At 48.2% G+C, this 26,153-nt stretch overlaps 1 protein-coding gene and 1 pseudogene across 2 annotated transcripts; one reads left to right on the top strand and one right to left on the bottom strand.

Moving 5' to 3' along the window:
• The first annotated feature begins 5,062 nt into the window (after nt 1–5,062).
• LOC119002740 (DNA-directed RNA polymerases I, II, and III subunit RPABC4-like) lies at nt 5,063–5,327 on the top strand (annotated as a pseudogene).
• Nucleotides 5,328–9,662: 4,335 nt separating this feature from the next.
• On the bottom strand, nt 9,663–25,445 carry SH3BP5L (SH3 binding domain protein 5 like). Of its 2 annotated transcripts, XM_037068879.1 has the most exons (8): nt 25,125–25,445; nt 19,345–19,407; nt 19,077–19,205; nt 17,010–17,171; nt 15,359–15,532; nt 12,797–14,868; nt 11,191–12,517; nt 9,663–10,290 (listed from the first exon to the last, which is right to left on the bottom strand). In XM_037068879.1, exons 1-6 carry the CDS (start codon nt 25,305–25,307, stop codon nt 14,428–14,430), a joined length of 1,152 nt encoding a protein of 383 aa, XP_036924774.1. In that variant the 5' UTR covers nt 25,308–25,445; the 3' UTR covers nt 9,663–10,290; nt 11,191–12,517; nt 12,797–14,427. The 2 variants fall into 2 exon arrangements, with proteins under 2 accessions (XP_036924774.1, XP_036924773.1); XM_037068878.1 differs by having other exon boundaries at nt 9,663–12,517.
• Between the last annotated feature and the right edge of the window lie 708 nt (nt 25,446–26,153).

The following is a 26,153-nucleotide window of genomic DNA, read 5'->3' as shown; positions in this document are numbered from 1 at the left end:
GAGGGTTGTCCTACCCTAGTGAATATCTAAGGCCCCATCCCTTTATAACTTAACAGGTGCCCCAAGACAGAGAAATAGGGCCCAAATGAAAGAACAGAGCAAAACTTTAGAAAGAGAACTAAGCAAGGAGGAGATAGCCCACCTATATGATGGAGAATTTAAAGCCCTGGTAATCAAAATGCTTGAGCTTGGTCACAAAATGAAAGAACACATGAAAGATACCAAAAATGAAATAAAGCAAAATATTCAGGGAACCAAGAATGACAGGAAGGAAACCAGGACTCAAAGCAATGATTAGGAACAAAAGGAAGAAATAAACATCCGACTGGAACAGAATGAAGAAAAAATAATTCAAAAAAATGAGGAGAGGCTGAGAAAGCTCTGAGACAACTTTAAATGCTCCAACATCTGAATCATAGGGGTGCCAGAAGGAGAATAACAGCTAGAAATTGAAAACTTATTTGAACAAATAATAAAGGAAAACTCCTCCAACCTGGCAAAGGAAATAGACTTCCAGGAAATCCAGGAAGCCCAGAGAGTCCTAAAAAATTTGGACCCAAAGAGGAACAAACTGAGGCACATCATCATTAAGTTACCCAAGATTAAAGATGAGATGATTTTAAAAGCAGCAAGAGAAAAGGAGAGAGTTACCTACAAAGGAGTGTCTGTAAGGCTATAAGCTGATTTCTCCAAAGAAATCTTACAGGCAAGAAGGGGCTGGAAAGAAGTATTTGAAGTCATGAAAGGAAAGGGCCTTCATCCAAAATTACTCCATCCAGCAAAGCTTTCATTAGAATGGAAGGGCAGATAAAGTGCTTCCTAGATAAGGTCAAGTTCAAGGAGTTCATCATCACCAAGCCCTTATTATATGAAATGTTAAAGGGACTTATCTAGAAAAAAGAAGATGAAAAATATGAACAGTAAAATGACAACAAACATCTATAAAGAGGTGAACCTAAAAAAAAGAAAAAGAAAAATACTAAACAAACAACTAGAACAGGAACAGAATCAGAGGAATGAACATCACATGGAAGGTTTTCAGTGGGGAGGGGAAGGGGAGGAATAGAGGGGGGAAAGGAAGAAGAAGCATAATTGGTAGGTATAAAATAGATAGGGAGAAGTAAAAAATGGTATAGGAAACAGAACTCAAAGAATTTATATGTACAACCCATGGACATGAACTAAGGGGTGGGGAATGCTGGAGGGTTGGGAGATACAAGGCAGAGGAGAGATTAAGAGGGAAAAACTGGGAAACTGTAATTGCATAATCAGTAAAATATACTTAAAAAGAAATCAATGACATTCTGCACACCAACAATGAAATAACAGAAACAGAAATCAGGGAGGAAATCCCATTTACTACAGCAAACAAGAATTAACATAATTAAAATGTCTATACTACCCAAAGCAATCTATAGAGTCAATGCAATCCCTATTAAAATACCAATGGCATGTTTTACAGATATATAACAAGTATTTCAAAAATTTATATGGAACCAAAAAAGACCCTGAGAAACCTCAGTGATCTTGAGAAAGACGAACAAAGTTGGAGGGATCACAATACCTGATACCAAACAATAATACAAAGCCACTGTAATCAAAGCAGTCCGGTACTGGCATAAGAACAGACACATCAGTCAATAAAGCAGAACAGAGAGGTCAGAAATAAACCCATGTCTCTATGGTCAATTATTTGACAAAGGGGGCATGAGCATTCAATGGTGTAAAAATAGCCTCTTCAATAAATGGAGTTGGGAGACCTCAAATGGTACATGCAAATAAATGAAACTAGTCCACCAACTTATACCATACACCAGAATAAACTCAAAATGGATAAAAAACTTAACTATAAGTCAGGATATCATTAAAGTCCTATTAGAAGACATAGGCATAAAATTTCAGATATCCCATGTAGTGATATGTTTGCCAATATATCTCCTAGGGCAAGAAAAATAAAGGAAAAAATAAACAAGTAGAATTACATCAAATTACAAAGCTTCTTCAGAGCTAAAGAAAGCATCACCAAAATGAAAAGGGAACTGATGGTATAAGAGAACATATTTGCCAATGACATATCGGACAACAGTTTAATCTTCAAAATATATAAAGAACTCATATGACTCCACATCAGGAAGACAAACAATCCAATTAAAAAATGGGCAAAGGACCTGAACAGAGACTTCTCCAAGGAGGACATACAGAGGGCCCAGAGACATAAAAAAGTGCTCAGCATCACTAGCCATCAGCAAGATGCAAATTAAAACCACAATAAGATATTACCTCACAGTTGCCAGAATGGTTATCATTAATAAATCAACAACAAGTGCTGGCGAGGACTGGAGAAAAGAGAATCCTCATGCACTGTTGGTTGTAATGAGACTGGTGCAGCGCTCAGGAAAACAGTATGGAATTTCCTCAAAAAACTAAAACTGGAACTTCCTTTTGACCCAATGATTGCATTGCTAGTAATATACCCTAAGAATCCAGAAATATATACTTATTGATATAGGTAGATATAATCTTAATCTCATTAGAAATAAGATATATACAAATATGTGTATGTATGTATGTATGTGTGTGTATGTATATGTATATATGTGTGTGTGTATATATATATATATATATATATATATATATCTTATTATAAATCACAATGTCAACAAAAGCCAAAATCAATTTATTCCCCATGCTTGGGTCTTTTTAACAGCAAGCCAGGCATTGTGGTATTCAGCCAGGTGGAAGCTCCTGGAAAGCAGGGGTATTGGTGCATACACTGCAGTGGGGTTCTGGAGAGGACTTATAGCCTCACTCCTCCAAGTATGGTCCAGTGTCCAGTGGTGCAGATTTCAGGGACTCAGGCCCCACCAAAGCCCATCTAAATCAAAATCTGAATGTTAACCATGTCCCCACCTAATTTGTGGTGCAGACCCAGAGAAGAAACATTCATTTGATGTGAATCCTCAACTTGGCTTCTTGCACTACACCCAGATTGTTTTTGGTCTGAGTCAACCACTGTGAGGGAAGCCCTGGTCTTCTACCAAGGTACTGAGATCTGCCCTGTCCGATTAGAATTGCACAAATTGTACCCTCATTTACATAAAATGGACCTAATTGGGAATGTGGGTGTGTACTTTCACTATAAAAGGCAGTCTCCCTTTGTTGCACTGAACACAATTTATGTTGCTATCTGAATGTGTGTCTCCTGGGATATAGCTCCTTCTGCTCAAATCAATGTTCATTATTCTTGATTACATCTAAAATTAATTTTGCTTTACAGTGGCAACCAAAGCCTCAGAAACACATCCTGAAATGAAGCCACCTAGTGCTCCAAATGCAACATATGGGGCTTGTTTGGAGCCTGAAGATTGCCCACTGTTACGGGACAGTTATGAGGCAATTGGAGAAATGTTCCTGTAGTTTAACGCATGACACTAAGAAATTACTGTTAATTTAGTCTCGGGTGGCAAAGGGACTCAGCTTATGTTCCAAAGACCTTATTTTTCAGACAGAAAAATTGCATTTCAAAAAAACCCAGCAAATCCTAGCTTCTGCCACTTACCTTATAATGTTCACAGCCACGTTTTTCCTATCTACAGTCTAAAATACCCCAAATGCCCTCCTCCAAGGTAAATGGTAAGGCTGTGCTTATTACTCCTTTTAAGTTAGTCCAGGTGACCTGCCTGGACCAATAAAAAGTGAATGAGATATGAGAGAGACTTCCTGTCAAGTTGGAGGTATAAGTAAACAGGCTTTGCCTCCTTGCACAACCACAGAATTACAACTAGACCTCATAACAAGTAACGCTCAGAATCATCAGAAAATTGAGCTGTATGGAAGTCCAACAACCAAGAATTTAAAGAAACCACATTCAACTAGATGGGTAGGAGAGGGTTGGAGAGGAAAGGAGACACAGTGTGGCACAGAGAGGAGGCCATGCCAAAATAGGTGGTCACACATTCATGTGGTGGATAAAAGTTGGGAGGAATACCTTGGGAAAGAGCAATCCTAGCCCAAGGCTAGACAGCACAGCCCAGGGTTCCAGCACCAGGAAGATAAATCCCTATAACTTTTGGCTATAAAAACCAGTGAGGGTTGGGGTGGCAGAAAAACTGCTGGATTTTCAGAAGACTCCACTTAAAGGGCCTGAAAGGTCTTAATTAGCACCATGGCAACAGCTGGAAGGGCACTAGTCACACAGGGCGAATGCTGAGCAAACCTTCAAAAGCCAGGCAGTGGCATTGTCTCTTCTTTGAGCCCTTCTCCACACAAAGCCACAAAGTGATGAAGCAGGTTGCCCTGTCCTGGTGATTACTGGCTACACCCCACACAATTTACAGGTACCTTTTCTACAATGGACCATGCTACTAACACAGGAGTCAACACAGTTCTGCTTAATACACAGAAACAAACACAGGGAGGCTGCCAAATTGAGGAAGCAAAGAAATATGGCCTAAATGAAAGAGCAGAACAAAACCCCAGAAAAAGAACTAAACAAATAGAGACAATCAACCTGTTAGATGCAGAGTTTAAAAACTGACAATCAGGATGTTCAAAGAATTCACTGAGTATGGCAACAACATAAAGGAAGACAAGAAGGATACACTAACTAAAGAAAAATCTACAGGGAACCAATGTTAAGGGAAGGAAGCTCGGATTCTAAATCAACTATTTAGAACACAAGGAAGAAATGAACATTCAACCATGACAGAAAGGAGAAACAAGAATTTTTTTAAGAAGCAAGGGCAGTATAAATAAACTCTGGAACATCTCCAAACATGCCAACATCTGAATCATAGAGATGCCAGAAGAGGAAGAGCAAGAAATTGAAAACTAGCCCTGGCTGGTGTAGCTCAGTGGACTGAGCACAGGCCTGTGAACCAGACAATCACGGTTCAATTCCCAGTCAGGGCACATGCCTGGGTTGCAGGCCAGTTCCCCACAGGGGCCAGTTCCCAGCAGGGGATGCACGAGAAGCAACCATACATTGATGTTTCTCTTCCTCTCTCCTTCGCTTCCCCTCTAAAGATAAATAAATAAAATATTTTTAAAAAAAGAAATTGAAAACTGAACTGCAGTCTGTTTGGAAACGCAGAGCGAGGAGTTTCTGGAAGCTATGTGGGGACTAACAATGGACACCAAGAAGGATGTCCAACCTCCAAAGCAGCAGCCAATGATACATATCTGTGGAGAATGTCACACAGAAAATGAAATAAAATCCAGGGATACAATCAAAATGCAGAGAATGTGGATACAGAATAATGTACAAGAAAAGGACTGAAAGATTGGTGGTTTTTGATGCTCAATGAAACAGGGAATTCAGAGAAACATCTCTGTTTGCATTTGGATTTGTTGTTAATGTATAGGTAATGTATAATTCATAAATTAATCTTTAATACAACTATATACATAAATTAATACAACTATATACATATGATTTCACTTTAAAGCCCATATTGTGTTTAGGTATCTGTTAATAGTTTATGTAAGGAAAGTATTTTTAGGTAAGGCAAGTATTTTTAGGTAAGGAAATTGTTTCTTGTTCCATTGTTTGTAATTTAATTTTATTGTTTATGTCATCCAATAACGATGAAAGGTAAAAGTGCTTCCCCAAACCATACATTTCATCAAATCTTGGAATCATTGAGGCCCTTGTTAAAAATAAACTTTTATACTATCAAAAAAAAGGAAATTGAAAACTTATTTTAAAAAATAATGGGAGAATACTTCCCTCATTTGGTGAAGGAAATAGACATACAAGTCCAGGAAGCACAGAGTCCCAAAAAAGTTGGACCCAAAGAGGACCACACCACCACACACCATAATTAAAATTCCAAAGGTTAAAGATAAAGAGAGAAATTTTAAAAGCAGAAAGAGAAAATCAGAGAGTTACCTGCAAAGGAGTTCCCATAAGACTATCAGCTGATTTCTCAAAAGAAAACTTGCAGCAAGAAGGGACTGGCAAGATATATCCTAAGTGATGAAAAGCAAGAAACTACATCCAAGATTACTCTATCCAACAAAGCTATCATTTAGAATGGAAGGGCAGATAAAGTGCTTCCCAGATAAGGTTAAGTTAGAGGAGTTCATCACCAAACCATTATTACAGGAAATGTTAAAGGGACTTAAGAAAAAGATCAAAATTATGAACACTAAAATGGCAACAAATTCACAAGTATCAACAACTGAATCTGAAAAAACAAACTAAGCAAACAACTAGAACAGAAACAGAATCACAGATATGGATATCACTTGAAGGGTTATCAGCTGGGAAGGGAAAGGGGGAGAATTGGGGGAAAGATGCAAGAATGTACAAAACAGACAGGGGGAGGTTAAGAATAGTAAAGCAAATAGAGAAGCCAAACAACTTTATATGCATGACCCATGGACATGAACTAAGGGGGGGGGAAACTGCTGGAGGGAAAGGAAATATTTGGCAAAGTGGGGCAAAGAAGGAAAATTGAGACAATTATAATAGCATAATCAATGAATACATTTTATTGATTTTAGATTGATCTAAAATATATTGACTCAATATATTTTAGAAAAGATAAATGATCAGTCTTAGGCATCCAATGCAGCGATATGTTTGCCATATTCCCAATTATGGCTGTTCACAAACTCCAGTGACCACCAGGGTCATCTGGACGGGCTTGAACAGACTAGGTGCCATCCCCCCATTGCACTGTAAGTTCCTGACCCAGTACCTCTGGGGTGAGTGGGACCTGAGAATGTGCTTTTCAAATAAGTTGCAGTGATATTTATATCTAGGCCGGAGTATCAGAATGATGAAGGGTAGGTGAGAGACAGACATTCCTGTGTTCTCATTTCACTGTGAGATGTTCATGTTCATAATTGAAAGATCATATACCACAAAGAAACAAAATTCTCAGAACCTAGAAGACCTCAAGAAAACAGTACTGTTTTGATTAAACTGGCCTGTTCAGGTTCAGCTGGGTTCCAGGCAGACAAATCTTCATGGAATTAATGGTGCAGAGCTGTCCAGAGAGTCTTGGCACAGCTCCCTGGATCCTCTGCTACCTCAGGCCATAGAATGATTACTTCCAGGAAGAAGTTCAACTGTTCCCCGTGTCTCTCATGGGTGCTGCCTTAGTTCACTCACAACATCTGGTTTCTGATTATGAGATATCAAACACTGCTGGAGCCAGTGGAGAGTGAAGCATGTTTGAAACAAAGTTTATCAGTTATTTTCCTGACATCTGAGCCATAAACTTTAGGCTAGCAGATGGGTGCAGACTGCAGGCAGATCTAGGAAGAGCCCAAACCTAGGAACCTTGAGATAAGATAAGGGCTATATATCTGACCTGGGCTCAGTGAGTGTCTGGGCACCTACCTCTAAGTGAAACAGGATAGTAACAAGCTAGGAAAATTCCTGGCAAGTTGAATAGGAAAACAGATGGCTGAACACAATGGCCGATCAATAAACATTCATGTACAAAGGTTCATTACCCTGGAGTAAATCTAGGCCTCAGTTGTATTTCAGCTCCAGGAGCAGAAAAGCAGCAAAACCAGGTGGGTGATGCCAGAACCAACTGCAATAACTAATGGCCCCTGTCCTGTCACTGACTCCTAAGTAGAGGCCAGTATTCTTCCTGACAGGGCACACCTGCAGAACCAATGAACATCCTGCAGAGACCCTCCCCTAAGATTCCTGCCTGCAAGAGCGAGATAAAGAGCCTCAAGACAAAGTCTCTACTGTTGCTTCCTCTATGCTAAGCCCTTCCTTGTCTTATCGTCCCCAACTTTAATATATCCTCATAATCACCTGGACCCATATTGTGAAGTCTTTCCTACACAAAGTCAAGAACCCACACATTATTGCTGGTCCTAGGCAGCCCCACTCTGGGCCAGACCCCTGTATGGTGGTAACAGGAGCACCATTCTACTGCTGCCTTAGTCACCTAGGTGTGCTTTCACTTGACTGAGGCTATTCCCGGCAGCTGAGTACACTAGCTTCATCTCCATTCTCCAGTTCTTTTACTTTCTGCAGTTCTTACGGTTTCTCTAGTTGCAGCATTTCCTCTCATTCCTCTCCATTTATGCTTCCAGATGGATTTGACTTTCACATTCTCTGGATGTTTTTAAAGGTATGTATGTATGTATGTATGTATGTGTATGTGTATAATTATATTGATTTAGTTTAATATACTTTTAACTAATTAAATTCAGAAAAAAAATAAACAGCATATCCAAGATAGCAGGCGAGCTAAATACCTGGTTGCAATTATTTTTTAAACCTTAGATTTGTTTCTGTTGGTGCCATAGAGACATAGCTTCCCTGCAAGGGAGACCACCCTAAGGCACTGTACCCTTTCTTATCATCGACAAGTCCTTCCCAGCTGAGTTGCCACAGTCCCTTCTGCTAAATATAACTTGTCTGAGGGAGAAGGAAATTTTGGGATAAGAAGCTTTGGGAATCCTGTCCAACATGGAAGTGGAGTTTGGGTAACAGGCACCTGAAAGGAAGCCAAATAGGAGAACGGGGCAGCTGTCCCTGGCCTCTCTCCAAGGAGAGTGGGGGGCTTAAACCACAGCAGCAACACTGAAGTCAGAAAAGGGAGAGGTGACATCAAGTGAGGGCCTCTTGTTCTCCCCTGAACAGTGGCAGCCCCTGAGAGCCTGCACAGCTTCAGGAGCCCCCTGCCAGAAGCTTCCATTATTCCCCCACCCCTCCCCCAGTCCTCTGTGAGAATCCCTGCCCCACCTCTGGACAAGGAGCCTGTGTGGCTGACATGCTCTTCTGCTGGGTGTGGAGTGGAGAGGACCCAGAGAGGAAGCAGCTGAGGAAGAAGTTGTCTTTTCTTTTTTTAAAAATATTTTATTTATTTATCTTTAGAGGGGAAGGGAAGGAGAGGAGGAGAGAAATATCAATGCATGGTTGCCTCTCGTGAGTCCCCTGCTGGGAACTGGCCTGAAACCCAGGCATGTGCCCTGACTGGGAATGGAACCGTGATTGTGCGGTTCGTAGACCGAGCTCAATCCACTGAGCTACACCAGCCAGGGCTCAGAAGTTGTCTTTTCTTGCCAAACTCCACCACCCTGATCTACATTTAATCCTAGATCCAAATGTTGCTCTGTTCTAAATGGGAAAGAAACTCATGTTGACTAGCCCCTCCCCCCACCAATTATGTTGATGGACAAATCAGCTGATTTATGCCAGGTGTGGCGACCACCACCTGCCATCCAAGGAAAGAAGCCAACCCCTGGCACTGCGGGACTCTTGATGAGACAGATGGTCATCAGTTCACACCCAAAGCAGGTGTCCACTGCCTCTGGCTGGGTCCCAACCAACCCTGGACTTGGAGCTCTCATGCTCTGTTCCCAAGACCACTCTACAAACACATCCACCACTTCATATTGCCACCAAACTCCTCAAAGGCAAACATTCTCCAGTGGCCATGTCCTTTTAGTGCTTTAGAAAATCTAAGAGGCCATCTGCCTGGTGTGTCCACCTTTCTGCAGACTGGAAGACCAAGGCCAGAGGACTAAACAGGTCACTCCTGGGTACACAGCCCTTAGTGGTGGAGGCTGACCAATGGTAGCCCTCTCTGGAGAATGTGGTCAGTGCTTTTCACTCCTGAGTTACACCTGCCCCTTACACACTGAAGTGTCCCAGTTTAGACCAAACATGACATATGGCCTCATTATTATGTCTCTTGTAACATGTTAAGGGTTGAGGAAGTACAGAGCCAGGAACGACACCGCAGTAGCATTGGACCAATCCTATAGTAAGGCAAAGAGCCTTAGGGAACTTGGGGAGGGTGGAGGGACTAATGTAAACCTGGCTGGAGAGCTGGGGAACCAGAAGCAAGGCCTTTGGTCAAGTCTACATGAGACCTGGCTGGTGTGGTTCAGCAGATTGAGAGCAGACCTGTGAACCAAAGGGTTGCTGGTTGAGTTCCCTCCCAGTCAGGGCGGGAGGGAACATATCCCACAACATGCCTGGTTTGTGGGACAGGCCCCCGGTAGGCAACCACACATTGGCGCTTCTCTCCCTCTCTTTCTCCCTCCCTTGGCTAAAGAGCCAGACACGCCAGACCTCAAATCACAGGCAGAAGTCTAACAGGTTAAGTAGAAGTCTAATAAGTTAAGCAGGGGAAACTTGTGTCGAGTAACACAGGAATGAACAAATTAGTGGACAGATGATTGAGGGTCAGTGTCATATGCCAGACCCCGAGAACACCAAGGCGGGTGAGTCACAGGCCCTGCCTGGAGGCACTCAGGTCATCAGAAGAGCGAGACCTACAGTCAGGAAGACTTAGGGGCAGAGACCTCCTGCCAGAACCTGTCCAGCCTATACCCAGTGGCTGGGTCAAAGCTTCAAAGTAGTAAGCACCCTGCTCAAAGCCCTCCTTCACTGCAGCCTTCTCTGGTCAATCTGTACTGCCCTGCATGCACCTGTGTCCCTCACCCCTCACCTGGACACCCCACACACTTTTTAGTGTCCCTAACAAGCCCTACCAGTGTTTTGTATTAAGAAGGACCCAGGTTAAGTATCTCTTAATAAACTGCACTCATCCATTTGCCAGCCAGTGAAATGATCCCTAGTTCTGACAGTTCTGGGAGGGAGTGTGTGGAGGCCTGCAGTTCAGGAATGGGGTCAGGTGGAGAATGACTGCGTAGGAGGCCAATGTGGAGGGAGGCTGAGAAAGGGGCAAGGGCAGGACCCTAAGGAGGATGAGAAAGGTGGGCTGAGGAAGAGGATGGGGCAAGAGCCACAGAACATCTGGTTCCAAATGACACGGCCCTGTACAACTGGCCCAGTTCACTTTTGCCCTGTGCAGATATAAGGACAGGCAGAACTGCAGGAGGCCTGAGTGGGGCCAAATGGGCTAAACTGGGGCACCGCCCAGCACTTGCCCACCAGGCACCCAGCATTTCTCGGAAGGAACCTTGCAGGACAGATCCAGACACATGCTGCTGCTGCCCCCTGCAGACAGTGAGGGGTGTGACATGCCAGGAGCCCACCCTTTCCAAACACACCTTGAGGGAGACCAAGCTGGAGGTGAGGCTTTATAGACTCCTTGTCCAGCACACAGTGGGACCAGGCCCCTGGCACAGGTTTACTGTTGACATGGAGTGGCTGGCACTCACTGGCCTGTATCAGGCTCATACACCTGGACCTTCTCATTGTACAAGTGATGACCCTTAAGCAAAGAGACATTGGAAAACCCCCACCTAAGTGCAGGTGACCTGGTGTACATCAGACTGGGAGCATATGGGGGGCACAAAAGCATCGTCACTGAGCATCTATTAGGTACCAGGTATGTACTGCTAGGTGGTGGAGAGACTGAGGCCCAGCTGCTCGCTTGAGGGCATGGTTCAGAAGCACTGTTACCACTCCCTGTGACATGGGACATGGTATAGGAATGAGGGACACGAGGCTCCACATCCCCCACAACCTGACTGCTTCTCTCTCTAACAAAATTCCTTGACCATTCCAGGATTTCCAGCAAAACTTCCTAAGAGGTGACTCCACCCACTGCCTCTGCTGTGTCACCCCTGGGTCCTGTGAGGTCCTTAACTCAAGGGCTCTAGTTTGGATTCTTAAGAACCCAAAGGCCTCCATCTCCTTCTACAAAGTTGGGGCAAACTGGGCACTCCCACTGTGCCTGTTTCTCATCTGGCAAAGGCAGCTCTCGTGCCACCTGCCCCACAGTGGAGGTACGAGTCAATGTACATACATACCTGGCACAGGACATGCCCTGGGCCGGTGCTGGCCACTGCTGTCAGGGTCGCGCTGGGGGCACTTGGACTGTGGCCATTTTATTCCACTAGGAAGCGTCATCGGCTTTAACTTTCCTGGTCTCTCCCCAGTGATCTTATGTGGCAGGTGATTTTGCAAGAAACGGCAGCCACAGCCAGTCCTTCTTTCCTGGGTCCCTTTACACCTGTGCACTGCCAGGGACTAGGGAGAAAAGGATGAGCTGGGCGTCATCGCAGAAAGCTCACCTGCCCAAGGACACAGGCCATGCATTCATAGCGCTTTTCTAGGGATAAATGGAACACTGTGGCACCCATCTGCCTTACCACACTTCTCAGTAAAGGCAGTCTCACACCTGGACAGTGCCTGTCAAAGGGTGCAAGTATACGTTCCATACACAGTGGCTACTAATGTCCCATCCGAGGTCACCAGTCACTGCTCTGCCTTCCTGTCCCAAGCTCCTGGCCTTTGCCATCCCCTACGGGGTCTTCACACCTCATTTCCCACCAGGTTTCCAGTGGGTCTCCTGTTCCCAGCAGCACCTTCTCCATTCCTTTGGCTAACCCCAACCCTCAGCTACCTGAGTATGCAGGTGCAGCCCTGATGGGGCTCAGCCAGAAGCCTTCATGTACCTCATGCTCCTGAAGTTCTTGGCCCTTCTCCACTTGATGCCACTGGATGTTCCAAAGGCACTCAAACCCTTCTTGCCCCACAACAGAGCAAGCCCTCACTTTGGAGTCACCTTTTATGTGTTAGAATGTGATTTCAGATAGAACAAAAATAACTAAGCATGACCTAACAGTTCAGGGGACAAAAAATCATTCACTATGAAATTCAAAGCTAGCCAGACAACCTGTGTATTTACCAAATCCTGTAACCCTTTCTTCATGCTCACTCACCTCTAGGAGTGGCACTCATGTGGACAGTAAACAGCCAGCAAGTCCACACCACTCCACCCTACATACCTGTCTCCACCCAGCAGGCAGGGCAGGAAGCCTCCCCTGTGGGCTCACTCCAGCCATGAGCCAGAAGCCTTCCCTTCCCCCCTTGGCCTGGCTAGATCANAAGCATGACCTAACAGTTCAGGGGACAAAAAATCATTCACTATATGAAATTCAAAGCTAGCCAGACAACTTGTGTATTTACCAAATCCTGTAACCCTTTCTTCATGCTCACTCACCTCTAGGAGTGGCACTCATGTGGACAGTAAACAGCCAGCAAGTCCACACCACTCCACCCTACATACCTGTCTCCACCCAGCAGGCAGGGCAGGAAGCCTCCCCTGTGGGCTCACTCCAGCCATGAGCCAGAAGCCTTCCCTTCCCCCCTTGGCCTGGCTAGATCACAGATCCAACTCTTCTCTAACTCCCTGGGGCCTTCCCTGACCACTCCACTAAAAGAGACCCTTATCACCCTGCTATTCCCCTCTCCCTATGCTCCTTTCTGGGGTAGGAGAGGTAAACATTACTGTTACATTAACTATTTTATTTAAATAAAATCAGGGATGACATTTCCGCCCACACTGGCACATGCACACACATACACAGCCATGACTACCTCAAACCCAGAGGTTGTCATTGTGCCCATCCTGCCTGGACCCTGGAACAGGGAGACAACGTCCATGTGCAGGCCAACTGTTCTGCTGACAGCAGCACGCCAACCCAGCCCAGCCCCCTAGGCTGGGACAGGAACCACCAGTCCCTCCACGGCCCCCAGACTCAGTGCGGCTTTCCCACCCTGCCCTCACACACAGGCTGAGAGCACTACCAGACACCTGGAGCTGTTCCCTGTGAAGGGTAAGTCCTCTCTCAACACCAAGAGCAGCCGCCACTCTTGGGCATTCCCCAGGGACCTTCAAGTAGGTATGGTTTGATTGGGGAAAGAGCACCAAATTCTTAACTCCATCCTGCAGGAGGCCAAGATCCAGCTCAGCATCCTTTAAAGTAAACCTCACTCCACATCAGGACCTCATTACCTCTCTACTCCCAACAGGGACCCTAGCAGAGACCCACTAGCACCTTGGCAATGTTGAGGGTCCAGCCCTGCTAGGAAAGCAAAGCACATGGGAGCCCATGGTCCCATGTTGACACTGGAGTCAGGTTTCACCTTTCCTGACAGCAGCACCCTTCAAGTCTTGCTCTGGGGCACCCAGAGCAAAGTGGATTAGGTCATGAGAATGGAGTGCTGACGGGACAGGGGTTGTGTCTTCCAAAGGCACACAGCCCCACAATGCATCTTACAGATTACACACAGGTTGACTGAGACAGAACATGGGGGCAGGGCTGCCGGGAGGGCTCTGCCACATCCCTAAGGGCCCCTCAGGAGACAGGGAGGTAGGAGGAATGCCTGTCCATCCACTCAAGCTGGGGGGCTTGAGATGTTGGATTCAGGTCCTACCTTCCATGATGGGCTTCCCTGTGCCTCCCAGACCAAAATACCTGAAGGGAAAAGCCAGGCAGAGAAGAAATGTCAGAAAGAGGCCGGCAAAGGGCATGGACAGACTGTGAGGACAAGAGATAAGCCTTCTGATGAGTAAGGCAACACCTGTGGGGGGGGGGGGTGGGGCACAAATGACAAGAGGACTCAGTCACAGCCAACCCAGCCTCTCCAGGGGATGCAAGACCCCCCAGCACAGGAGTTGGGAGCCCATGTAGCCCTGCACAGGCCTGCAGTGGTAAGGGACACACAGCCATCCTGAGCATTGGCTACAGACTGATGCTGCGCTGGTGGCGGCCCCCATGGCCCCTGCTCTGGGGACCCAGTCCCTGGCCGTCTAGACTGGCGTGGTCCGAGAGGCCCCGAAGGTGTTCCACGGAGTCACACTTCTGTAGGTCCGAGGCCACTGTACGCAGACTCAGCAGGCTCAGCGTGTCCGAATCCCGGGCAGGAGCAGGCCCCAGGCTGCAGCCCTCTTCTGGGGCTCCACCCTCAGCCCCCTCAATGATCCCGCTGTCTCCATCCTCGTCTGGCCTAGCCTCAGCACCCACAGGGGAAGACCGCCGGGGACCTGGTGGGTGTGGGGGCAGGCCCCTGCGTCGTGCATGAATCTGTTCACTGATTTGCTCCAGGTTGCGCAGGGCCACAGAGTAGCGGGTCTTGGCCTGAGCAACCTGCTGCTCCAGCTCAGTCACCTTAGCTTTGTGCTCCTGAGGAGGAAGGGAAGGAGGAGCTGAGTGACATAACTCAGTAGACAAAGCTCCACAGATGGGAGCTGCCAGTTCTCTCAGTCCCACTGGGCAGCCCCGCCCAATCTGCTCCTCCTCCCCCCCCCCCCGCCCCCACACCCATCCACACCAGGCCCTGTTAGGACTTAAGCCCAACAGCATCTTCCACCCAGGTCTTCAGCCCCGCCCACCACTCTTCTCCCACGGTCCTCTTTCTCTATCTAGCCAGCTCCTTTTCCTCATCCTTCCTGGTTTTCCAATTCTCCCTTTTTCTCCCTTACCTCTCTACAACTCCATTCTCAGCCAGCATCTGCCCCCAACCCCAACCCCTACTCCCCAACAGACTCCCCAGCCACCACCTGTCTCATCTAGCTGGCCTGGCAATGGCACAGAGGCAGACCACACACTGCCCTGCTGCCCTCACTTTCCTATGTCTGCATCCTCCTGCCTGTCCCTTCCGCCCCACAGCTACCTCCAGGATCTGGCTGAACTGGGCCTTGAGCTCAAAGTAGGGGCGGCTCTTGCCAATGGCCCGCCGGAGGGTCTTCTGCAGGGCTTGCACCCGAGCCTCAGCCTGCTGGCACAGCCGTGTCACCCGCTGGTGCTCCCGCTCACCACGAAGCCGCTCCTCCTCCGCCTCGTTCACCTAGCCCAGGCAGGGCAGATGACAAACATCACTGAGCTGGGGGACATGCTCCTGCCCCTGTCATCGGCCCCTAAGCTGCCACTCCAAATGTTACCTTGGGGGAAACTCCCGCTGTCTGCAGAGCCTGAAAAAGCATGGATCCCGAAACCCACAGAATAGTGGGTCCTTGCACCTGCTATTGTTACCTGCACTACTGCCACTTGGTTTTCCTGCTGCCAGGAGCGTGGTGGGCCCTCTGGACAACTTGTGAACCTATTGGGAATGTCTGTCTGGGCACATCTACCATAGTCATCATCCTCAGGGAGCCCTCAGTACCAGGGGTGGGAGCTGAGGGGAACCAGAGGAGCCCCAGTGAGGGGATCCACAGTTCACTGGGTTCTCTGGGCTTTCACAACCCGACAGGGAGCAGGTAAGGGTTCCTGTCACCTTGTTCACCAGGATTGGGGTCCAACCCTGCCACACCCTGGGCAGACACTAGGGTCGTCAAGCCCTGCCACTCACAGCTCAAAAAGCCCTCCCCAGTGCTGCACTCCTCTGTGTGAGCTGCTTCTGCTCTGTGCAATGTGGGGGCCTGGACTAATGAGCCTCAGAGAACCTGACGCATGACCACCCCTCAGGAGCTCACACTTGCTCTCTAGACTAAGTGTGCCCTCCTCAAAGCTCACATGTTGGAAGCCTAACTACCATGTTGATTGTTGTTGTAGGCAGCCCTCTGAGAGGTGATTAGCTCATGGGTAGGTTTAGTGCCCTGATAAAAAGGCTCTGGAGAGCTTCCTCACCTCTTCCAACATGTGGGAATACAATGAAAAGACAGCCAGCTGCCTAGAAACCAGGAAGGGGACCCTCGCCAGGCATCAAATTTGCCTGTCTCCTGATGTTGGACTCTCCAGCCTCCAGAGCTATGAGAAATAAACACTTGCTGTTTAAAACAAATGTTTAAGACATTTGCTGTATATTATTTTGTTTTCTTAGCTTGAATGGACTGAGACACTTGCTCTTCACACAGTGAAAGTGGCAGACTAAAGCTGATGCCAGGAATCCTCCTGCTCCCCAGCCCTCTCAAGTAACTTGGAAATGATACACAAATTACACTTCAAATATCAAATTACAGTGGCAGATCTTAAAAGCAAGAAAGGGAGAATATTCTGAAAACAGAAGGGATCACAGCAGAACATACTAAAATGTGCATGCTGACCGCAGAGCATCCAGCAGGGTTGGACTGTTTGGGTTAGTCCCAAACCTGAAGGGAAATGTTCAGAAGGAGCCAGAGAGTCTGAGTCCAGAGGACATGTACATGAAAAGCAATGGAAGCCAAGCAGGACAGAGCAAGGGACAGATGTGCCAGAATCAGAGTTAAAGCTGAGGAAAGGCTAGAGTAGAAAATACCGAGAAAGAAGTAGAGCAGGTGATGAGATAAGAGGCAGCAAAAGCAGCAAGGAAAATAGGGGAGGGGACCTGTTGCAACAGCCTGGCTCACCTTGCAGGTGGCGTGGTTGAGCATCTCCTGCCACGTAGGGTCCAGACGGTTCTTGTCAGCCATGACTCCCTGCTCAGCCACAAATACCATCTCCCGGGCAGCATTGTGCATGCTCACAGCCCGCTCGTACCGCAAGGCTGCCTTCTGTGTCTCCTGCTGGGCCTGGGGGGAGAGGGTTGTCAGAACAGGGTGCCCTGGAAGACCTCCCCATGGACCATGGAGACCTATCCTGGGTGAGGACAAGAAGAGAAAGGCCCACTGCAATGTCAGCTTCACTTTTCACACTATGATGAGGATAAATGTCAACAAAGGAAGCAACATTCTACAAAGAATAGGTTGTAAGGGTGTGGCCTGAGAGCAGATGGGAAGCATGATGCTGCCAGTGGAGCATGAGCATGTGAGACCCAGCAGTCTCAGAGGCTGATGGCCTTCTGCTGGACGGAGAACACAAATGTTAACCCCATGTTAGCTGCAATGAGATTAGTAATGTGGACCAAGTCTCACAGAAAGAAAATATGCCTAAGACTATCAACTCTGGTCAAGCACGTAAGGTGAGAAAAATAATCAGACAAGTAGTCAGAGACAGTCATCCCAACTTCGCTTACCAAACAAAATACTGGAAACAAACCTAAGTTCAGTTCCAAAGACCTGGTTATATAAATACAGTACATCTTATGAAAGGAAATATTCAGTAGCCCTTAAAAAGAAAGGCATGAATGAATGAAACAAAAATAGCATACAACCCTTGCTGGTGTGGCTCAGTGGATTGAGCACAAGTCTGAAAACCAAAGGGTCACTGTTTCAATTCCCAGTCAGGGCACATGTCTGGGTTGCAGGCCAGGTCCCCAGTAGGGGGAGCATAAGAGGCAACCATACACTGATACTTCTCTCCCTCTCTTTCTGTCTCCCTCCCCCTCCTGTCTAAAAATAAAAAAAAATTTAAAGAAAATATATTTTTTAAAAAAGGCAGCATACAACCCTGGCTGGATGGCTCAGCTGGTTGGAGGACTGTTCCATAAACTGAAATGCTGAAGAGGGGTTTGATTCCTGGTCAGAGTACATGGCTAGGTCACAAGTTTAGTCCTTAGTTGGGGCACATATGACAGGCAACCAAAAGATGCTTCTCTCCCCCTTTCTCTTCTCTCTCTAAAATAAATAAGCATGTCCTCAGGTAAAGATTAAAATAATAATAATAATAAATTTTAAAATGTAGCATATATTGTGTAATACCACTTTGACATGGTTTATACAAAAATTTCAATGGGTTATCTGTATTGTATTAATCATGTTTTATATTTTCTGTATTTTATAATGCTTTGACATGGCAGGGGCCTTGCTGGCCTTCACAGTGCTAACTAATTCCTGAGATAAACTACCCTGTGAGCACACCTTTCACATTCAAACGAGCCAACCCAACTCCCACCACTTCCTGTATCTGATTCTCACACACCAGCCAATATTGCCTCTGTCCTAAATCACCCAAGGCCACGTACAAAACAGCCAGGGCCCACTCCCACAACTCAGGGCCCAACCCCATGACTCAAACCATCCCACCCTAGGTTTCACCAGAGTGGCCTACCCTGCCTTACCCATTTCTTCCCAGGAAAATCACATAAAAGGGCCTGGGCCAAGCTTTCTCCTTGTGCCTTCAGACTTCTGACCAACCCAGGTGCTTCTTCGTGTGGCCATGCATGATGTCGCAGGTCCCCTGCTCTTAGGAACTGCCATTGTCTCTGTCATCTCACCGTACATGACCAAAACAAATTCCAGGCACAAAAATCATAAAATATGTACACAGTAGAATCTGGGGTAATTTTTGTTTTCTTCTCTTTCTCTTGTTTTACTATTACAGTTTTCTAATGGTGAATCCACATGATTTGTGTAAAGAAAAGGGAGGAGGAAGGGTAAAGAAGGGGAGGGTAAGAAAAAAGAGATATGAACCAAAGGGAAGAGAAGGAATAGAAAAGCAAAGAGAAAAGGTGATCTGTCTCCCACTCCATACAGAGGAAGAATCCTTGCCCAGGCTCAGCACACAGCACTTCCAAAGCAAGGGTCAGGGGTCTGTACCTCCTTAGCCAGCCGCCGAGCCTCATAATAGGGTCGAGCCTTCTCAATGCAGCTCCCTAAGTGGGAGCCCTGAGTGTTGAGCTTCCTCGCTGACTCCTGAAGGATCCTCCGATAGGTGGTCCTGGCCTCCTGGCAAAGGGACAAATGTGTAGGCAGAGGACACATTGTGTGCAGATCCCAATCCCTCATTTCCCGTATCTCCCCTTTTCCTGTCACTGTGCTGAAAAGGGAGGGAGACACATGAAGAAACCTGGGGCAGAACACTCACATCCAGCTGCAGCTCCACCTGGTTGATCTCCTCGCTGGCCTGGTTCAGGTGCTCCAGCTCTTCCTGCCACAGACAGGGGCAGAGTTAGAGACTCCAGTGGGCCAGGTCGGGGGGGGGGGGGGGGGGGGGGGNGGAGGGGGGGGCAATAGGTGCATGCACAGCGGGAGAGTCCACCCAAGTAAGGAAAGGTAGAATGCAGAAGGGCACTGCTCCTCTATGTCGGACACTAACACACAGTCTCCAGTCATCTCACAAGTTACCTGTGTCAGGGAGTAAAACCCCCACTTTAAAGGTGAGGAAATCAAGGTTTGGAGAATGAAACACTCATGCACACAGCGATCTGGCGGCAGCCTGTTAGCTCTCCCTGAGACCATACCACCTCTTCCTTGACCTCCAGCCAGAAGTCTCCTTGGCGCTCACACTCTCTTCCCTGAGCCACTCACTCAACACGCATTTACTGTACACTTACAGAGCTCAGCACATGAGATTTGAGAATACAGGGCTCAGAAGGTGATGGCTCATGACCCAGCAAGTAAGCAAGAAACCCTCATGGCATGAGGAGCCATGGAGGGCTGGGCCTGTTAGGTGGTGGGGGCAGCAGAGTCACCTACCTGGGCAGCACAACGCCAGGGCAGAACACCCAGAGCACTTGCCCCCTGACTGGACCTTGATGTACAGGAAATACCAGTGACAGGCAGGTGCCAGGAGGCAGGTGCTCAGGTGAGAAGCCAGCAAGGCTGGGGCACAGGGGAGGGGCACCTCTCAGAGCCCGGTATGACCCGGCCTATCTGAGTACGTGAGAAATGAGTGCAAAGCCCAGGGAGACAATGGTGGCAGCTGTCTGAAGTACTCCAGCTGGAGGATGAAAAGACAGATCCAGGGAAATGCAGGATGCAAAATCATAAGGGCCTGATGGACAACTGAGATCAGATTAGGGAAGAATGCATGGTTCAAGAGGCCTTAAGGCCTGCTCAAGAGTAGGGTGACAATAACCCCAGGTTCCCATTCAGTAGATCCTGGGGGAGAAAGGAAGAGCCTCAGGGAGACGTCCCCAGACATAATGGACCCAGGACAACCTGGAACAAAGAGCAGGTGAAAGTGTTGGCCCCAAGTTTCCACCTTGACCTTTCTAAGCCAGTCTCCTGGAGCCCAACAAGCCAAGGACAGTTCTGAGGAGGAGCAGTGTTCCGGGTAATGTCTGGTGCTCAGCTGAGTCCCTGCAGGAGCCCCACAGCGCCAGCCCAACTCACCTGTGTCTGCCTGCTGCCCATGCCCAGCCATGGCCTGCATTTGCCAGGAGTCACAATGCCACCACCGGCTCCCATATGCCTCATTTGGCTCTTCCAGCAACCCAGTATATGATACCCCTTAGTCTTTTTATTTCTATACCCCTCCTCAAACCCTGAGATTTAAGTCTACAAGTAAGAATCTAGAAAGTCAAGTCACATGCCCTAATCACAGTAAAGGAAGAACACAAAGAAAGACAAACAACAGAACCAAAAACAAAGATATGAAAGCACTCTCACCTGCCTCCAAGACGGTTTCACAATGGACAGAACAGAGCTGCCGAACAAAAATACAATGGCAGCCTCATGTGTACATTAAAAAAAAAAAAAGCAAAACCAAACAGATGAAACTGTAACACTTTTCATTTAACCATATATGCCCAAGAAATTGTAATTTCAATTATGTTGTCAAAATAAATTACTAACACATTTACATTCTTTTTTATGCCTTTGAAATATCCACATGCATTTTGACCCTCAGTGTACATCTCAGCCAGGCCAGTTGCACTTGGCTTCCGTACTGGGCAGTCTGGTCTAGAAAGCGGTGCACATGGCCACCTGGTCAGTCATACAACCTAGTGTCCACAAGAAAACATGGCAGTCTGGAACAGAGGGAGCACCCAGCCACCACACAGCTCCCAGTTTCACTGCCTTTCCTACAAAGACACCACCCAGGGCTGATGGAGGTACCCTAGTAGGCCCTCAGAGAAGGGTCTGTCTGTTAGGGTGAGAGGCCTCCTCTCCCCATGGGCCCAGCTCACAGGGGTTTTAGACTCCAAGACAAGAGGTGCCGCCATCCCAGCAGCCCTGCCAGCATCTTCCCTTTATCAGCTCATTCTCTTGACAGACAAGAAACAATGAGGTGAGCATCCAGCCATCAGTTACAGAGCTGGGGCTGGATCCTGAACCTACCCTTTGACCAAGCTTTCCTGCTACTGTGACCACCCTCCTAGCACTAAGGATGCTCCTGGATGGACACCTCAGAGAAAACAGGAACATCATAACCTCAGAAAGCCATGGCCAATAGGAAAGGGCAAGCTTCAGAAGAACAACAAGCACTGATTCTGGGGGAGAATAAGGGGGGGGGGTGCAGGCCACTCTGCATTGTTACCATAGGCAGACCAGGGTCCAGACTACCTCTACCTCTCACTCGGTTCCCTGGCCCAATGTGCCTCCATGATCCGACAAGATCAAGAGGGAGGATGGCTCTATGGAAGCCATCCCCACTGGAGATGGAGAAAGGATGTACAAGGCTTTNTAGGAAAGGGCAAGCTTCAGAAGAACAACAAGCATTGATTCTGGGGGAGAATAAGGGGGGGGGGGGTGCAGGCCACTCTGCATTGTTACCATAGGCAGACCAGGGTCCAGACTACCTCTACCTCTCACTCGGTTCCCTGGCCCAATGTGCCTCCATGATCCGACAAGATCAAGAGGGAGGATGGCTCTATGGAAGCCATCCCCACTGGAGATGGAGAAAGGATGTACAAGGCTTTAGCTGGTGGTAAAGGATGGGAATTTGCACGGGCACAGCAGCTCTGGAAATTAAAAGTCCTATGTTGAATGAGGTCTGCCCCTCAGTCAGTCACAAAGCTCTTTCTAAAGGGCTACAGAGTGGTGGAGGCAGCCAGGCTGGACCATTTGGGCAGCTGGTAACCTGTTTCGTATGGCCTGCCCTGCTAGGGACTCCTGATAGCTGCTGACACAGAACTCCAGGAAAATGAGGTCTGAGTCCGCAAATATTGCCCATCAGTGAGCCTGTAGCCAGCAGGGAGGTGACCTTCCTGGGCACACGGTGCATTTCCAGGATGCCAGGCCACTCAGGCTGCCAAACATGCTTGTGCTGCCATTAACACACTAAGCCATGGTCAAAAGGTGGGCAGGGTTGACACTGGGCCCGCATCTTGGAAATAAGAGAAATAAAGCTGTCTGCGAGCCAAATCAACATTTCAGATGAAGAGGCAAAGGCTGCAAAGTCACCCTTAATAGTCAGGAAAGCAGCATCTGAGTGAATGTACTCACTCCCCACAGGAACGAGTACACTCATCACAAAGAGGCTAAGAAAGTTACTGAGGAGGAGACTGGGGCTCACCCAGCACCACCCTTCTCCCCTGGAACGCTCCTTGTCTCACAGAGCACAAGACCAGCTTGGAGGTCTCAGAGAACTAGGCTGAGGTCAAGACATGGGGAGGACAGGGCCAGTGGACTCCAGCTGGCTTCCCTTGACTTGCAGAAGATCCTACCAGACAACCAGGCCATGGGCGGGCTACCTGCCTTCCAAGAAACCCCAGTCCCCACATCAGAAAGAGCCTCACCTGAAGTTCCAGAAAACATCTGAACAGGATCTCTGTCTTCAGACACTCCTGGCCCAGTGGCCATGCCCAGACTGCACATTAGAATCACTTTGCGCCCACCCAGGCCAAGAGGATGCACATGTCCAGTCACAGCTCAAACGGGTGCTCTCTTAGAGCTCCCTGGTGGGTTTTGATGGATCTGTGAGTAAAGACCCACTGAATGCACCAAGAATCTACTTACTGCACTAAAACACATTACCAGGAGAACAGAGCCTGCGCACTGTCAGCAGAAAAAGGACCTAAAAAAGACACATGCCCCACTGTCACCTATATCCAGAAGAGCCCAACTCCAGAAGAGCTGAATGCCAGCTGCCTACTACATGAAGGGTGCCCTCCCAGGAGCCTGCCTCTCCCACATGCCAACAAGGGCTGAATTCTCACTGAGGCCAGAACACTGGCTGGGCTGAGGGTACCAATGAGGGAGGCCTGTGCAAAGACACCCTTCCTTCCTACATACTCAACACACCCCACTCTTTAGCAAGTCACAGTGGGCTCACTGGAGGCTTGAGGATATCAGTATGCCCAGTGTACTCCAAATTTCACAAAACTCATCCAATGGAACTGCCCACGACAGAATGTCCTAATTCTACACTGCCAACAGCATCTGGGGAACAGCATCTTTAATTCTGATTTCATTTTAATTGATTTTATTTAAGTAACCACTTGCAGCTAGTGGCTATGTGATTGAAGACTGAAGCATCGGACTGACTCTGTGTGGACACTGAACATTACAGGAGCAGGAGGGACTGAGGGAAGAAGCTGCTGGATTCTCCGTGGGAGCAGTGCCAGGAACGCTGCAGGGAGCATGCTGCATACCACATGGCCCTCCTCCCCAATGTGTACAGGGGTCTCTTTCCCAAAGCACTACCTGCAAACTGTCACCAAGAGACAAACTAAAGAATTTATGAAACATAAGATTCATAGAACTGTCAGAGCAGGGCAGGAAGTAGTTGTGCAAACATCCCTTACTTCACAGATAAAGAAACTGAGGCTCACAAAGGTTATGTAACTTGCATGAAAATCACAAATCATCAGGCAGGAGGTTGCTTAAATCTCAGCCTAAGGCTTTTTTCACTATAACTTGTTTCCTCAGTGGAGGATAATCTGTAGAAAGAGCAGAAGAAATTGAGCTGATTTCAATGCAACGCCTGTGGGACACAGCAGGAATGTCACCAACTCTCCACTGCTTCTTTGTGAGCAGGGACACAGTTACCACATGCATTGCAGGAACCCCACCAACATGGCAGGAAGGATAGTAGGACCAGCTCTGATTTCTTCTGAACACACAAAAGTAATCTACTAAAGGTTTTGGACAGAGAAGCCTAGGACTGCGAGCCTCCAAATGTGTTACTCACCTACAGGTGTGAGTCACCAGCACATCAGAAATTTTGAAGATGCTATGAAGTAAAGGGCAGGGTCAAGCCCAAACACAGAAACATGCTGACCTTCGCCTGCCCAAGTAGCTTCCCAGGCTAGTCCTTCCCAGCCACTGCCTGTAATCACTCCAATCCAACCTCCACTGGCCAAGCATCTCATCCACCTGGTGCCCACCCTCCTCCATCCTCACCCATTACTCCAGGTTTCCTTCCCAAAGATCTGACCAACCAACCAAACAGCCTGTAAGTGCTCCAAGGCACTGGACAGCAGCAGCATCCTTAAAGCTGGGCATCTGTGTCACTGAGGACCGGCACAAGTGATACACACAGGATTTTTTCACAGGCCTAAACCTCATGCCACCTCTACAACACATGAAAGGTCTCACCCTCTACAGATGTGAACACCCCTGGGAGGCAATGATAAGGTGAGATCCTCTCCCAATCTCAAAGTCACCTCCTCTCACATCCCAGTCGCACCACGTGTGAGCTGACAGGCCCTCTGCTTATTTGGAAGCAATAGTTCTCCTCTGCATTGACCTGAAGCATGCCTCCTGTATCTGCCACCGGTTTGTCCCTTCCCTTTCCCCAGTGAGGCTTCAGCAACTACACCAGGTACTTGGGCTGGCATTTCTTAGCACACCCATCACAGACTAATCTTTTAGTACTTGTCACACTGCATTGCCATGATTTGTTGACAAGATTGTTTTCCTTTATCTGCCAGCTCTCTAGGTAAGGTGGCACCTTTCTCTCTCCCCCTTCATTCTCACCTGTATTCGAGGATCCAGCTCTTCCTCCTCCCCGGGGGAAAACTTGGACTCACTGGGGTTGCTTCCATCTCCTCGGGGCTCCTCCGAGACTGGGCTCCGAGGGATTTCATCCTCCACAGCCTCCGGCCGCAACTCCCCCTGAGGGGTCTCCCGGCCCCCTGGAACCTGCCTGAGCTCAGCCATGCTGACAGGGAGAGGGCACAGCCCTATGCACAAAAGAGGACTGGCATGCTGGGGCCAGGGCCCCAGCTTGGGGTTTCCTGGACTCGGGGTGACAAGAAAGGTTTCTCTTCTCAAAGACTGGTAAAGGGGCACAGGAAGTGCCCCTGAGTTAAGTGCCCTCAGTGAGTTATCTCGCACTGAGTTAAAGGTGGAGATTCCAGTCGTCAGCGGGGTGCCCAGAGCTATAGCCTAGTCTGTGCAAAAGTTCTTTCCTCCCAGCCACGGGGAGCTGGTGCTCCGAGGCAAGGGGCAGAGGAGGCCTGGATCCTGGGCCGAGGCCTGCGAGGAGCCGCACCATTCGGGAGGCCGGAGGCAGGCGCCTCGGGGCAGAAGTGGCAGGTGGACACGGTGCTGGGCCCCAGCAGAGGCCGCGGATAGGTGTCTGGGGAACTGCAAGGGAAACAAAGGCCGAGGCTTTACTCAACCTCAGAACGTCCGGCATCAAGGACCCACTCTCGTTCTCCCACATCCCCGTAGTACGACTGGTGCCCACCTTAACTTCTCAGTCCTCGAAGACCTGAGGTCCTAGTCCGAGTCCCAGCCGCTCCCACCCGCCCCCCAGCGGGCCCCGGGCTCACTCTCCCGCACACCCGTCAGCAACCCGCGGCACCCACGATTCACCTCACATTCACCAGCCCTACCCCACCTCCTAGTCTCGCCTTGAGAAATCTCCGAGCTTCTTGTCTCCAACCCTACACGCCTTCTCGAGTCCAGAAATGCTGTCTCCAGCTCTCCTGCACAGCCAGGCGAAAAGATCCCCACACACAGCTCGCCTCAGTTTACCTTACCGTGCACGGAGTTCCAAAC

Source organism: Sturnira hondurensis, unplaced genomic scaffold (assembly GCF_014824575.4).
Source record: "Sturnira hondurensis isolate 20B ecotype Veracruz unplaced genomic scaffold, ASM1482457v3 Scaffold0018097, whole genome shotgun sequence".
In the NCBI taxonomy this organism is placed as follows: domain Eukaryota; kingdom Metazoa; phylum Chordata; class Mammalia; order Chiroptera; family Phyllostomidae; genus Sturnira; species Sturnira hondurensis.
This window is presented reverse-complemented; position numbering and strand designations above follow the sequence as displayed.